This window comes from Dermacentor silvarum, chromosome 2 (assembly GCF_013339745.2).
Source record: "Dermacentor silvarum isolate Dsil-2018 chromosome 2, BIME_Dsil_1.4, whole genome shotgun sequence".
Lineage (NCBI taxonomy): Eukaryota > Metazoa > Arthropoda > Arachnida > Ixodida > Ixodidae > Dermacentor > Dermacentor silvarum.
The window spans coordinates 183,701,772-183,715,584 of record NC_051155.1 but is presented as its reverse complement, the minus strand read 5'-3'; the positions used below and the strand labels follow the sequence as shown (position 1 = coordinate 183,715,584).

Genomic DNA, 13,813 nt, shown 5'->3' with positions numbered 1-13,813 from the left:
GGCTAAAAGTCAGCAGAATGTTCAAGCACGACGTCTTCAGAATTGCCTTCGCCGTTATAACCTCCATGCCATATGCAAGCTGCACGCGTGCGAACCAATCCATTACGCGCGCGCGCGCATGACAAGGAAGAAGCAGCAGATGTACTAACGGTATATGCTGCAACTTTCTATGGCACCTGGAAAATGTTTTTATGGCTCGACCTTTACGAGCGAAACATTTTACAGGCAGCTGTAATTAATTACCAACGGCAATTTGCTCTTCGGCGGAGCCGTACGATGCCTCGGTGATGACGATTACCATGCTGTATAGATAGCTATAAATAAATAGCTAAACACCAATAAAATATTTTCTGGAAGGGAAGTATTGCGACTGGTACCGAAAATGAGTATTATCGTCATGTAGATAATCACGCTATATGCATATACTGTCACCAGGACATTGGCATTGAGCAACGCAATGCCTGGCAGCGCAACCATTGCAGTGGACACTATACGGTGCACATCAGTAAAGTAAACCAGCCGCGACCGATCACCGGAGGTATGAAACGATATACATGATACAAAATAAGTAAAAAAATATAAGAAATCTGGTTCTTCAGAGATACAGACATCAATCCAGGTCCTTTGGAGAACAGCTGAGGCTGAAAGATTGGGGTGGGGGGAAGCGCTATACAGAGCCGAGGAATCTTGCACAGTGTTGTTTCTTCTTTCAGTGCAGACCTCTGTATAGGCATGCGGTGACTGGAAAAAACCGTAACCAGCACGTGAGCTGGCTATGTCTCTTGTGTTTCATGTACAGGAGGTGACCCAACCAAAACCAAGGTGCGTAAGTATAGCACTCGACGAGCGGGCTGCATGCAAAACTCAGCTTTAGACGTTCCACCGTGAGACACTGTACAAGAGAAAGCACTTAAAGCGGTATATTATACCCAGAACATAGTGGTGTTCCAGGAAACGAAATGCTCGGCGAGCAGGCTACTTCGAAACTACAGGTTCATACAAACTCATCGCGAGTGGGTCAAGCTCACCCAGCCCGACCAGACCGAGTTTACATGCATCTTGCCGAGCGGGCCCTGCAGGGCCTTTTGAATAAAGATGTTTTATCTCTCTCTATCTCTCTCTCTTGGCAAGCGGGTTGGGCGAGTCAATCCACTCCTCGCAGGTTTTTTTTTTTTTTTTTCTTTTTGTATCGTAACCCTTCGTGTAGGCATACACTCTCACAAGTCTTCACCTGCGCGACCTTCCGCGCATGCTTATGAATTTAGGAGATCGTCTCTTCGGTCATTCGTCAAACTTCACCGCAATGCACTAGCGCAACTGATTGAGCAGCACTTTATAAAAATTCTATTTCAAAAGATCGGCCGAATTTCAACAACTTTAAGTTAACAACGTCAGGAGAATACTCTCTTCTGAAAATGTAGGCATTTAAGGCACTTAGTCGTATCTTCTCTGATACGTTATATCGGCGTTTTGGTCAAGGCTAAGAAGCTGCTATAACGCAGCAGGGAAGTTAAAAGCATATATTAGCTTCGTAAAAGCATATATTAGCAGAAAAAATTTTTTGCTTTTCAACGTAGGTACCGGAAAGTTGTTGGACTTCTTCCGATAATCGGAAATACTATATTTTGAAAGTGCTGCTCAATCAGTTACGCTAGTGCACTGCAGTAAAGTTCCTTGCATGGGCGAAGGAGCAATGTACAAAATTCATGGGCATGTGCAGAAGGGCGTGCGGCTGAAGACGGGCAAGACTGTGTGCCTATACGATAAATTACAATCAGAAACTTTAATAAAAATGGCTGTGTTATAGCGTGACGTCGCATATCAGTGCGCACCCGGTGCGCGCATTCCTTGTGTTACGGATCAGGTGATCCGTGTCTATATAAGTGCACTGTGAAATAAACGATCATCCTTTTGCTTGTTGGAATGCTGCCTGTTCGCTCTATCGCACTGGCGACGAGGATGGGATGTGCCCGCTTCCACTAGCTCAGTGCCGAAGCAGTATCATAGACAGTCGGCGGTCGACAGCCACGGAAAGGAAGGCGGCGGCAGCCCTGGCCCGGAACGGTTGAAATCGTCGGTACCACAGCAACGAGTCAACGCCGTCATCGGGAGAGCGAACCGATAAGTATACCGTCACTTCACTGGAAATGGCGCGACTCGGGAAGCTAGACGAGTACGACGAGAAGGAGCAGAATTTTGAATCCTATTTAGAACGCTTTGAGCATTTCGTCACTGCAAACGATATCAAAGAGGAAAAGAAGCTGGCCGTATTTCTGAGCGTGATAGGACCACGAACGTACGAGGTGCTCAAAAGTTTGGTAGTACCCGCCGTTCCTGGGGACAAATCCTTCGAAGAGGTGACAGTGCTGTTAACGAAGCACTATAGCCCAAGCTGTTCTGTGATCGCCGAGCGCTGCAAATTTAACAAGCGAGCACAAGAGGAACAAGAAAGCGTCGAGGATTTCATAGTGGCCTTAAAGCATTTAGCAAGGAAGTGCGATTTCGGTGTGTTCCTGCAAGACTCACTGCGAGACAGATTAGTGGCAGGCATAAGACGCGAAGAAACGCAACTCGCCTTGTTTGCTGAAGACAGTTTAACCTTTGAAAAGGCGTGCAAGATAGCCTTGGACCGGGAGCAGGCTGCGCGACAAACAGCGTTACTGCATGCAGAAGGCAAGGAAGCGACGCTGCATGCCATGGCGATAAGAGTTCAGGGAACTGAAAAGAAATTGAAGCTTCGGAAATTCAAGGACGTCAAGCGAATCTGCGAAAGATGTGGCAAGGCGCATGCCGCTAGTGTTTGCTGGTATAAGAATGTCCAGTGTCACAGCTGTTCACAAATCGGCCATTTACAGAAGATGTGTCCCAGCAAGTGCAGAGAACTAAGAACTGCGAACGTGGTGGACTGCTCTGATAGTGACTCTGAATTCGATGTGTACCATGTTATTAACACCGTTCGCTCTGGATACGAAGTGCAAGTAAACGTAGAAGGGAAAGACATCTGCATGCAGATTGACACGGGAGCTGCTGTAACCCTAATTCCTGAGAGTGTTAAGCGGAACGCATTTCCTCATGTCAAGTGCGAGCCATCGCGAGTCATCCTAAGAACATACACTGGGGAACCCATTCCAGTGAAGGGGCAATGCAACGTTATCGTTACGACAGGAAAGCAGTCTTTACGACTGCCAGTTATCATTGTCAAAGATCACGGCAAACAGCTTCCACTGCTGATGGGGCGAAATTGGCTCGAGATGCTAGGGCTTGACTGGAAAAGTGTGTTGTCCATAAATGTAAACGACGCTAGCAAGGTGGAAGCAGTGAAACAAAAGTTCCCAGGGGTGTTTTCTAAGCAACCCGGAGTAGTAAAGAACTACCAAGCAAGGATAGTTCTTAAACAGAACTGTACGCCAGTCTTTGGCAAGGCCAGAAACGTTCCATATGCGCTACGAGATAACGTAGAAAGGGAGCTGGAAAGGCTGCAAAAAAGCGGAGTTATACGCCGCGTGATGCAAAGCGATTGGGCAACGCCAGTGGTTGTGATTCAGAAAAAAGATGGCTCGCTGAGATTGTGCGGGGACTACAAAGTAACAATAAATCCCGCGCTAAAGACCGACCACTACCCATTGCCTCGTCCGGAAGACTTGTACTCTGCAATAGCGGGTGGCAAGGTGTTTTGTGTGCTGGATCTTTCAGCCGCGTATCAGCAGATTCCGCTCGCTACCGAGTCCCGACCACTGCTAACTATTAACACGCACGTGGGACTTTTCGAGTTCCAGCGGTTACCGTTTGGTGTAGCCAGCGCGCCAGCCATTTTTCAGTCATTCATGGATGAGGTGCTCAAGGGCATACCGCACGTAGGTTGCTACATAGATGACGTCATTGTGTCCGGAAAAAAACTTCACCGACTGCCAAAAGACGTTGGAACTAGTTCTGCGGCGGCTTAATGATTACAACGTGACTCTGAAAGAAGAAAAGTGTCGTTTTTTTCAGGACACCGTGACTTATCTAGGTCACACTGTGTGCGCTGATGGTATCTATCCCACGGAAGAAAAGATAAAAGCGGTCACGGAAGCGCCAGAGCCCACTTGTCAAACAGAGCTAAAGGCTTATCTAGGCATGTTAAACTTTTACGCAAAGTTTTAAGCAACATTGCCTGCGTGGCAGAACCATTGTATCGTCTGTTGCGCAAGGGCGAAAAGTGGTCGTGGACACGGGAGTGTAGCGAAGCTTTTGCTGCTACGAAGCAGTTGCTTGTGAAGAGTACTGTGCTCACCTTTTACGACGTAGCGAAACCAATTGCGCAGTCATGTGATGCTTCGCCCTATGGTTTGGGTGGCGTTTGCGTCTAGAACACTTACATCAGCTGAGAACTATGCTCAGGGTGAGCGGGAAGCATTAGCACTGATGTTTGGGCTAAAAAAATTTCACCGCTACTTGTATGGAAGAGAGTTCACTCTTTACACAGACCATCAGCCACTGCTCGGAATATTAGGCCAAGACAAATCTGTGCCTACCCTTGCGGCAGCTCGAATGCAAAGATGGGCAATGACGTTGGCAGCATATAGGTATAAACTAAAATATCGAAAAGGAAGAAACGTTGAAGTGGCTGATGCTCTGTCCAGGCTACCACGGCCTATTGTAGCGGCCGACGAGCCTCCCGAGTGTCTCTTGCTTTTTGACAGCATGCCACTAAAATCTGATGACGTGGCTAAAGCTACCAGACGTGATCCCACCTTATCTCGCGTGACACACTTCATTCTAAATGGCTGGCCTTCGCAGTGCTCCGAAGAGTTGAGACCATTTTATTCACGTCGCGATGAGCTATCAGTAGAGCAAGAATGCATAACATGGGGATCACGGGTGATCATACCTGATAAGCTTCGGCTAATGGTTTTGCATCAATTGCATGAAGACCACCCGGGAGCTAGCCGCATGAAAGCGCTCGCAAGAAGCTTTGTTTGGTGGCCGGGTCTCGACCTTTCGATTGAGAGCTACGTTCGACAGTGTCGGGTGTGTCAGGCCGTTCAGAACGTGGCTTCACCTGTTCCCTTGCAGCCATGGAATTATCCCACAAGACCCTGGCAACGCGTGCACGTGGACTATGCTGTAAAGGGCTCCCAGGCGTTGTTAGTCCTCGTCGACGTGTTCTCGAAATGGATCGAGGTCTGGCCTGTGTCATCCCCTACTGCTAACAAAACCATTGAAAAGTTACGTTGTGTGTTTGCAGCTTACGGTCTACCCGAGGTACTGGTGAGTGATAATGGACCGCAATTCATTTCGGAAGAGTTTTCAACGTTCTTGAGTGTGAATGGTGTAAGGCATGTTAAGACGCCGCCGTATCATGCCGCTTCTAACGGAGCGGCCGAGCGTTTAGTGCAGACAACCAAACAAGCTCTGTTGAAGCAGGTCTTACATGACGGACTTAGCCACAAGAAGCATTCCTTCCTGGAGTGTTTGGACAGCTATCTTATGAGTTATCGGAATGCTCCACACAGTACCACTGGCCAGACCCCGGCAGAATTGTTTTTGAAAAGACAGCCACGGGTGAAGCTCTCTTTGCTTAAACCAGATTTTACGCGTTCCATGCGGGAGCAGCAACAGCGCATGAAAGAAACCCATGATGTGTCGCGTGGGGTTCCTCGATGTTTTTCTGTGGGGGACGCTGTGTGGGTCAAAACTGTGCGAGGTGAAAGCGTGTCGTGGGACGATGGTGTCGTGACGCAAGTTGTTAGTCCCGTTACCTATCTGGTGAAAGTGTCGCAGGCTGTGCGATTTACGCATGTGGACCACATCAGAGCCCGCTACGCAAGCTCGGGTTCCTCAAGCTTTCCGCCAGTACAAACTGCTCCTACAGCCTCGGAAGACACAGCTCATCCGTCTGCTCCGATGTCTAGTGGGCCAGTCGCCGTGCCACCTCTCGGGGTTTCAGGCGCGAAAGAGTCTGCAAATCAGCAGCTTCCGGTACCTGAATCGCCCACGCCCGGAACAGCTGCCCCCAGCTCTTCGAACCAGCCAGACCCTGCACCTACAGCCGAGCTGCCAATTCTTCGTCGTAGTGCCTGTGTGCGACATCCCCCGAACAGATACTGTGGGGATGCGCGATTCTCACGCGTCCCATGATGTTGTTTTCCCCGCATGTCTCCTGTAGTCCGGCTTCTCTGCGTGGCTAAGCCCGGTGGTGGTTGCGGCGCGTTGCGAGAGATGACGCTAGTGTCGCGATGCGACGCTAGTGTCGCGATGCTGCGCTAGTGTCGCGATGCTGCGCTAGTGTCGCGATGCTGCGCTAGTGTCGCGATGCTGCGCTAGTGTCGCGATGCTGCGCTAGTGTCGCGATGCTGCGCTAGTGTCGCGATGCTGGCGCTCTCTCTTTGGCTGGGGATCGGCGACCAACACGCACGAACGCTTCGCGCGGGCGCCGGCCCGCTTCGCGCGACCGTCGCGCGAGGCTTAGAGCGGGACACCGGTATGGACGAACACGGATCGTTCGAGCGCGCCACCGTTCGCGTGACTGAACACGTGAACGACTAGGCGATGGTGTCATAGCATGGGGCGAACGTATTCGCTCGCTATCGGGTCGCGGTGAGTCGGACTTCCTTGATTTGTCGCGCACCCGTGTGAATGTTCAATTGGTTGTAATTCGGCTAGTATGTATTAGTGTATGAAAGGTGCAATAAATGCCCTTTTGATTGTTTGCACTACTATGTGTCGTTCCTTTGTCCCAAGAGCACATGTGAGACCCCACAATACCAACCCAGTGACTTTCGAAGTTAATCTAAGGGGGAAGAAGTGTTATAGCGTGACGTCGCATATCAGTGCGCACCCAGTGCGCGCATTCCTTGTGTTACGGATCAGGTGATCCGTGTCTATATAAGTGCACTGTGAAATAAACGGTCATCCTTTTGCTTGTTGGAATGCTGCCTGTTCGCTCTATCGCAGGCTGGAGGGGCTATGTACAAAATTCTTGGACATGACTCGTCTAAAATTAATAAAAATTTAAGAAAATGACATTTTATGGCTGTTAAAGCGTCATAGCGGCGACAGCGGAATTTGCGCGATAGTCATCAATACCATTATTTAGGGACAAGATCTTACTAATGAGCTTTTTTTTTATTTCTTTAGGGATCATGCCATTACCCCACGTCATCACTTGGTTCCCGGCCCACATGGGACCTCAGGTCTCCACCGTCGTTCCCAACGCCAACGAGCTGGCCCACGCCCGCGCGCGCGAACTCACCCACCGCGCCGGGGAAACGCCGCTCGAGGGCGCGGACGCGGGTTTCCACAAGGACTCGCTCCACACGTTTAACGAGATTTCAAAGCACTATCAGCTCGGCAGGAGGGTCTATCCCCCGCCCAACGCCAAGCTCTCCAGGCCTCAGCCTTCCACCCTTCGCATGCTGCAGACCGGGTCATATCCCAGTCTAGCCAGGGTCAGTACGTACGCGGACTCGTTCGAGCCCGATTGTCCGGATTGCGGCGATCCCTTCTGCACTTTGGAACGCATGCTCTGGCGGTGTCCCTCGTTACAGGACCACGATAATCTCATCACGGAAGAAGAGGGGGTGGAGGCGCTCAAGAGCTCCGACCTCACCGCTCAGCTACGGGCTGTCCAGAGGGCCCACGACGCGGCGGTCAGGCACGGCCTGCCCGTCCCAACGTGGGAGCGGCCCGCGGTGGCTCCTCCCCCGTAAGGTGTTCTCGGAGTCGCTCCTCAGGACCTAAAATAAAGTTCACTGCCTGCCTGCCTGCCTGCCTGCATGCCATTACATATTGAAGGCAGCCAGTACTGAACGCATACCAATTTGTTATAAGTTGTACCTGGCACCTGTTTTGAGAAATTAAAAGTCAGAATCTTCAATGAAGTGCATTGCTGTTTCAGTTACTGTTCCTGCACGCCCTGCAGCAAAATTCGGTAAATAAATATCTGAACGGGAACAGCAATGCATTTTTATGGCATGTTTACAGTATGTGTTTTCGCGACTATTTTGCGGCAGAAAGCTTCCAGCAGCCGGTTATGGAGTGCCGATTGATTGCAGCTCTGCCGTTAACCACAATTACTTATTTACATGCTAATCAGTCAAATATTGGTTATACTCGTACTAACGATTATTGCGCAAATTTTGTTGCGATTGCTATAAAGCTTGTTCAGCAGAAATCAACATTTCGTCTCAAATTCTCTATTTTTAATATTCAACGAGTCTTGATCACAGCGTATAAATCACCTTTGCCGCCTTGCTATTTTACAGTACATGTAATTTATACAAGGAAGTTTGCAGCAATTAGTATAGAAGGCACGATGCATCAAAAAAGTTGTACCTTTTGAAGTAAGCTGGCACATACTTGGTAATTTTAGGATTAAGTGTGCCAAACAGTATAACTGCATAGCACAATAAATGCACAGTATGCTTCTTTTGTAGAGGTGGCTACATTGTATGCAGGTTCGAGCCGCAACATATTTCTTTGCTGAGGACCATGTTAAAAGAGAGTTTTCTGCAAACAGTATCGTGCCGTTATCACAATACAGTGAGATATCTAATACTTATATTTTTCACAAGTGGAAAGCAGAACATCCGAAAAGGTGGCACATTTCAGAATCACTACGCAATTCTGCATACAACACTGCCTCCCTAAAAAGAATTTTATGGAGGTATCAGGCGGCTACACCCATATTTTGGAAATGATGTGAGTAGCAGCTGCGAGAAGAGAAGCTGACACAGAACAGTGAGTGAAAATGTCATGATTACTTTATTCGCATATACGAAACAACGTAACTGAATGTTTTCCCTTCACAAGAAAATATACATTTTGCCTTGCTCTGTTTAACTACCTTAGTAATGTTCTTTTCTTCACGACCATGAAGCACTAATTAAAATACCTTCGGGCGCAGCGCTGCGTGGCAGCACAAATTTCTACAGCACCACCAGGAATGGTGCAAATAGACAGAAATGTTGAAGGTTCACGTACAATACGTTTAAATACAAATACATATAAGTTTTAGACTATCACAAGGAGGACGATCTCGTCCCTTTTGCGAGCACAATCATGTCTGTTTGCTGCCATTATGTCAGTTGCTAATTTTCCGATCTCCTTGCTGGGCAGTGGAGCCTACAACGACAGAATAGTAATGTTACTACCTTACTATACCTGTTACAACTTGTTAGTGCCGCACTGCAATCAACAACTATTAACATGTAATGGAAGAGGTATAAATAAACCACAAACAAATAAAAAGAACTACCGCATAACAAATAATTAAACCCGCAAAATTTGAGTATGCTCTTCTGTCCAGGAAATGTCGGTAACAATAAAAATTCAAGAATAAAGAAATGAACCCGAATGAATTCCCTAGTCAGTTCGCACTTTCCTCCAATACAAAAGACACAGTAAACACGCCATACCAAGTTATTACAAGCTGAATTGCTGCAGTTAATATTCTTTAAATACGGATAGTTTACAGTTCATTTGATTCTGGGACATTTTTTTTACTTTGTTTATTTCATCTCAAGTGGTAGACCAAGTTGAGAAGTTGATACCTTGCCTCCATCCTACATCAAGCATCAATGCCTTGAAGCTTCTAGGCGGCCTGGTCGGCGGCCTGGTCGGCGGCCTTCACAGTGTGCCTGAGGTATAGTGTCTACAGTAAACAATTGGAATACAATGCACTGAATAATCCCGTAGCTTCCTAGTTTGTGCTGCCTACGTACCTTGCCACAATCTAGGTTGGGATGCTTACAGAAGTGTGTATACATGCCAATCCATTTTCTCTAGCCACAGTAACAGGACTCATGTTCATTAGAGCAAGTCAGGAAAAAAAATATGGTTGATCCCTCTTTCAAACGAATCGGTAAAACACAGAAGTGAAACGTGTCTTCATAGAAGCTGTTGCATGTTTATTGTACGTGAAGAATTAATAATTATAAGAGCACAAATGCGCACAGTGTCTATTCGTATTGGGCCGGCATGGCACTGTTTAACGTGGATGCACCCATGGCACGCTGACGTCTTGTGGCACATCTCCTCCACCTTGACGACTGACGGTGACGACCATGAGTAACCCCTTGTGGTAGCTGAAGTAACTGACATGACCACAAGCGTTCGCAAACAGTACAAGCGAAACCGAACGGGTTGTTAGCAAATCGTTTCCTGAACTCGCAGTCCAATGGAGCGAAAGGCGCGCGATTTGCGGGTCGGTGACCATGTTGCAGGTTTGCTTGGTGCGAGGAGTCCCGTTGGCGAGCGGCTTCCTGTTGCCGAGTCACTTCGGCGAAGGTACGAGCATTTTGGACCGGCTCCGTAGTGTCTTGGGCAGCCAGTTGAGTTGTGTTACGTCTCAACCTGGACCACCGTATACCTTGGACGTTTCCCACGAGGCAGCTCCTTTCCTCAGCGTCGCCCAGACGGCGACAGTGCCCGACACCGACGGTGACGGGCAAACAAGCGCCCCAAATCGGCCGTGCGCATCCTTTGGGTGTTGCCCCAGGGCAGCCTCTTTCATCAGCGCCGTCGATCCAGACGGCGACAGCGCCCCAAACCGACCATGACAAGCTGACTGTCACGGAGATAACGCAGTAACAGGACTTATGCTCACTAGAACAAGTGAGCATGAGTCACTTGATGCCTGCGGCAGAAAGGATGTCCCACATCCGCCGCCAAGGTTTGTGAGTGGTGGCGCTGGCTAACACTCCCACAGTTAGTTCTAGTAGTAAAACATAAATACTCCAGAAAGTGGAGTGGAAAACGGAGCCGCGGTAGCTCAACTGGTAAGAGCATCGCACGCGTAATGCTAAGATGTGGGATCGTTCGCCAGCTGCGGCAGGCTGTTCTTTCCTCCACTTTCATTAATTTATAATTTCTTTATTTCAATTAGTAAGTACAAGTAATTTCCCCCATATTGTCTTTGGTGCCTTCGTTTGTTGGCTTCTTATGATAAGTTCCGTACCTGTGACACTAACGTTGTCTGATTAAGAGGACTCATCCTCGAGTGAGTGGAATGGCGGAGTAGTGCCCGTCGACTTATCTATAGATTTAGAAGACGTCTCTACCTCGTATGCTAGGCATTCGAGGTGTGGCGTTAGATACTGCGGACTGCAGCGGTTCCTTAGTACCCTGCATTATTTGCATCATCTGATTGGAAATCATTTGTGCCAAGCATTCTGTGATAGTCTGGATATCAATTTTATAAAATGTATATCAAAATTATTTCTTGGTGCGTTCCCACCAAGAAATAGTTCTTTGTGTTCTACTAGCAATTATGTGGAAGTTGTTCTTTATTTCGGCTCAGTAATAAATGGGAAAATGCTTTACACCTTAAATATCAACAAACTAGCGCTATGCGGATGTTACTACGTTGCTTTATATCATTTTGCGTTTCGTAATTTTCCTTTCCAGGTTTTTCATTTGCAACCCGTCGCGGCGCCTCGCTCGCTGGCTCGCACTGGGCTCGCGCGAATATGTGCGGACCACGAAGCTTGACCATGAAACACGCGCAATCATACATTCTGATGACCGAACTTCTTACGTAGCTTCCACGGCGTTGCACGCTAAGTATGAAACGGAGTACAGTCGAGCGACTTCATAACGAAGTGCTTGGAGCCTCCGGAATCATTCGTTATACAGGTCCCTTCGTTGTAAAGATGGCGAAGCGCACAGCTCACAACAAAAAACGAAAAAAAAAACGGGACATCAATATTTATTCGTTATACAGGTCATTTTGTTGTAGAGACGTTCGTTATGTAGAGGCGCTCGACTATCGGTATTTACTGCAGCTCGGGAAATGTGCCTTCTGAAACGCTCCGTAAACGGCGCCGTCGCGCGCTGTCGAAAAGCTGCTCCAGGGATGAAAAAAAAAAAAAAAAAACAGCTTGCTCGAAGATATTTTGCGACAGGGCAACTTACGGCCATCCTTCAGAGCGTTCTGGCGTCAAAACGTTAACCCCATGAGTACAATGCAACGAGTACGCTGAAGGAATGCGACATGTGCGTCGACATGTGCGTGAATGCGACGATCGAGACGGAGAAGCGAGCTGCTGCTAGACTGCTGTGCCACATTCGACGCCCCGCCGAAGCGCTCAGAAAAAGAATGACATGCTGTAAACGCTCACGTGGCGAACATTTTTGGTGGTCGGTTTTGTGCAGCTGCAAGCTCGTGTCGTTCATCGGACTGCACGGGACTGCTGAAAGTTCTGCAAGTCAATGCGTCGGCAACATCGCTCGGCGCACCCTACTAGTTGCCGTCCCAGCCGCAATAAGTGCTCTTTTTACCTACTGCAACCTTGAATAACCTTGAAAACTTCGACAACAGCTCCACCGCGTGAGTGACGCTACCGACGAGGGAAGGCACTCAGTCGTATGTAGAACGTTTACCCCACCCCTTTTTTCTTTTTTTCCTTTCACAGAATTTTGTTTAATCGTCTGTGGCAGACAGTATTGAGCTGGATTATTCGAAAAGGCTGACATGACTTCCACGAAAAGTCAACGTGCATGATTGAATAATTACAGAAAAATCGCTAATGAAGGGCGCATTCACACCGGCAAAGGTCGCGCAACTAAGTCGATCGCCAAGAGACCGGTCGCAAGTGTGTGGTCGAAAAGCGACGATTTTGGGTCAGTCACTGGCTGCTCGATTTTTTTTTTTTTTTTCAGTCGAGTACGAAATACATGGCAAAGCACAGAGTACAATGCACGAAGCTGGTGAACCGAATCAGCGGCGCAAAAGCAGGGCGTCGTAATACGCTTACGGCTATCTGAAGTATCTATGGTGGTGTGAGCAGAACGGCATCAATCGCGAGGCATTTCGGTGTGGTGACGGGCAGGCCACACTAGCCGTTGTGAACATCGGTCACCGTCAGTCTCTCCTTGGTCGCCAGTCGCGGTCGGTCGCGTGACTTCTGTCTATCACAGGTGTGAATTAGTTTTTAGCTAATTAAATTACAGGACATATTGCAATTTGCCATTTGTAGCCAATAAGTTTGCAAGGCATATCCGCTCAGCTCCGGGTCCGCATGCCGGCGTTGCCGTGCTGCTGCAGCTTCGCGAGCCCTCAGCTCCGGGTCCGCTTGCCGGCATTGCCGTTTTGCTGCAGCTTCCCGCACCCTAGACTCCGGGTCCGCTTGTTGTCTGCGTCGCCGTGCTGCAGCAGCTTTGCGAGCCCTCGACTCCGCTTGCAGTTGAGCCGCCACTCTGGCCTTTTCATTCATAGCGGGCGCGCCGTTATCAGAAGCGACCGTTATCATCCATGGCTGAAGAGAGAAAGAGAGCGCGCGTCAGGAACGAACGCCCTTTTAGGGAGCCTACATGCAGCGCCGTTTTAGGGTGGCGACAGCCTTCGTAAGGGTACTTGCCGCCGCCAGTTAAATTGGCGGGTTAAATCTGGGGCACAAAATGGCGAAAGACCAGCCGACAGACCACATTTCCCGCAACCCTTGGTGACGTGAAATTGTGCACCACAGCACCCCTAGCGGACTCCATGCAAACCAGAGCTACGGACGACGAGGGAGGGACAAGGCTCGGCCCTAAGGTGCTTCGCCCCTAAAATGCACAGTTTCTTTTATTAATATTGCTGCGTTAGTTTGCCTTACGGCATCAAAAGGAAGTGCTACACATAATTGTGAAGCTTTGTCTCTTTCTGTCGAATCGCTCGCAGGTGTGCTCAGTTCCGATAGATTTGTTCTTGATACGCACAAGGCTTGAAACGTAGCTGCTGTGTACATTGTAATATCTTGTAGCGAATATGTATTATCGCTAACGCGCTTACTCTTGTAGACCGTCACGAAACATTCAGCTTCAACCATTCGTGCGCTATCGGTGTAATCCG

General features: G+C 48.6%; 1 protein-coding gene across 1 annotated transcript; it reads left to right on the top strand.

The window, feature by feature from the left end:
- The first annotated feature begins 1,934 nt into the window (after window positions 1–1,934).
- Window positions 1,935–4,106, top strand: LOC119440600 (uncharacterized protein K02A2.6-like). Its single transcript, XM_049662013.1, has one exon. It carries the CDS (start codon window positions 2,148–2,150, stop codon window positions 3,942–3,944), a length of 1,797 nt encoding a protein of 598 aa, XP_049517970.1. The 5' UTR covers window positions 1,935–2,147; the 3' UTR covers window positions 3,945–4,106.
- Window positions 4,107–13,813: the final 9,707 nt, after the last annotated feature.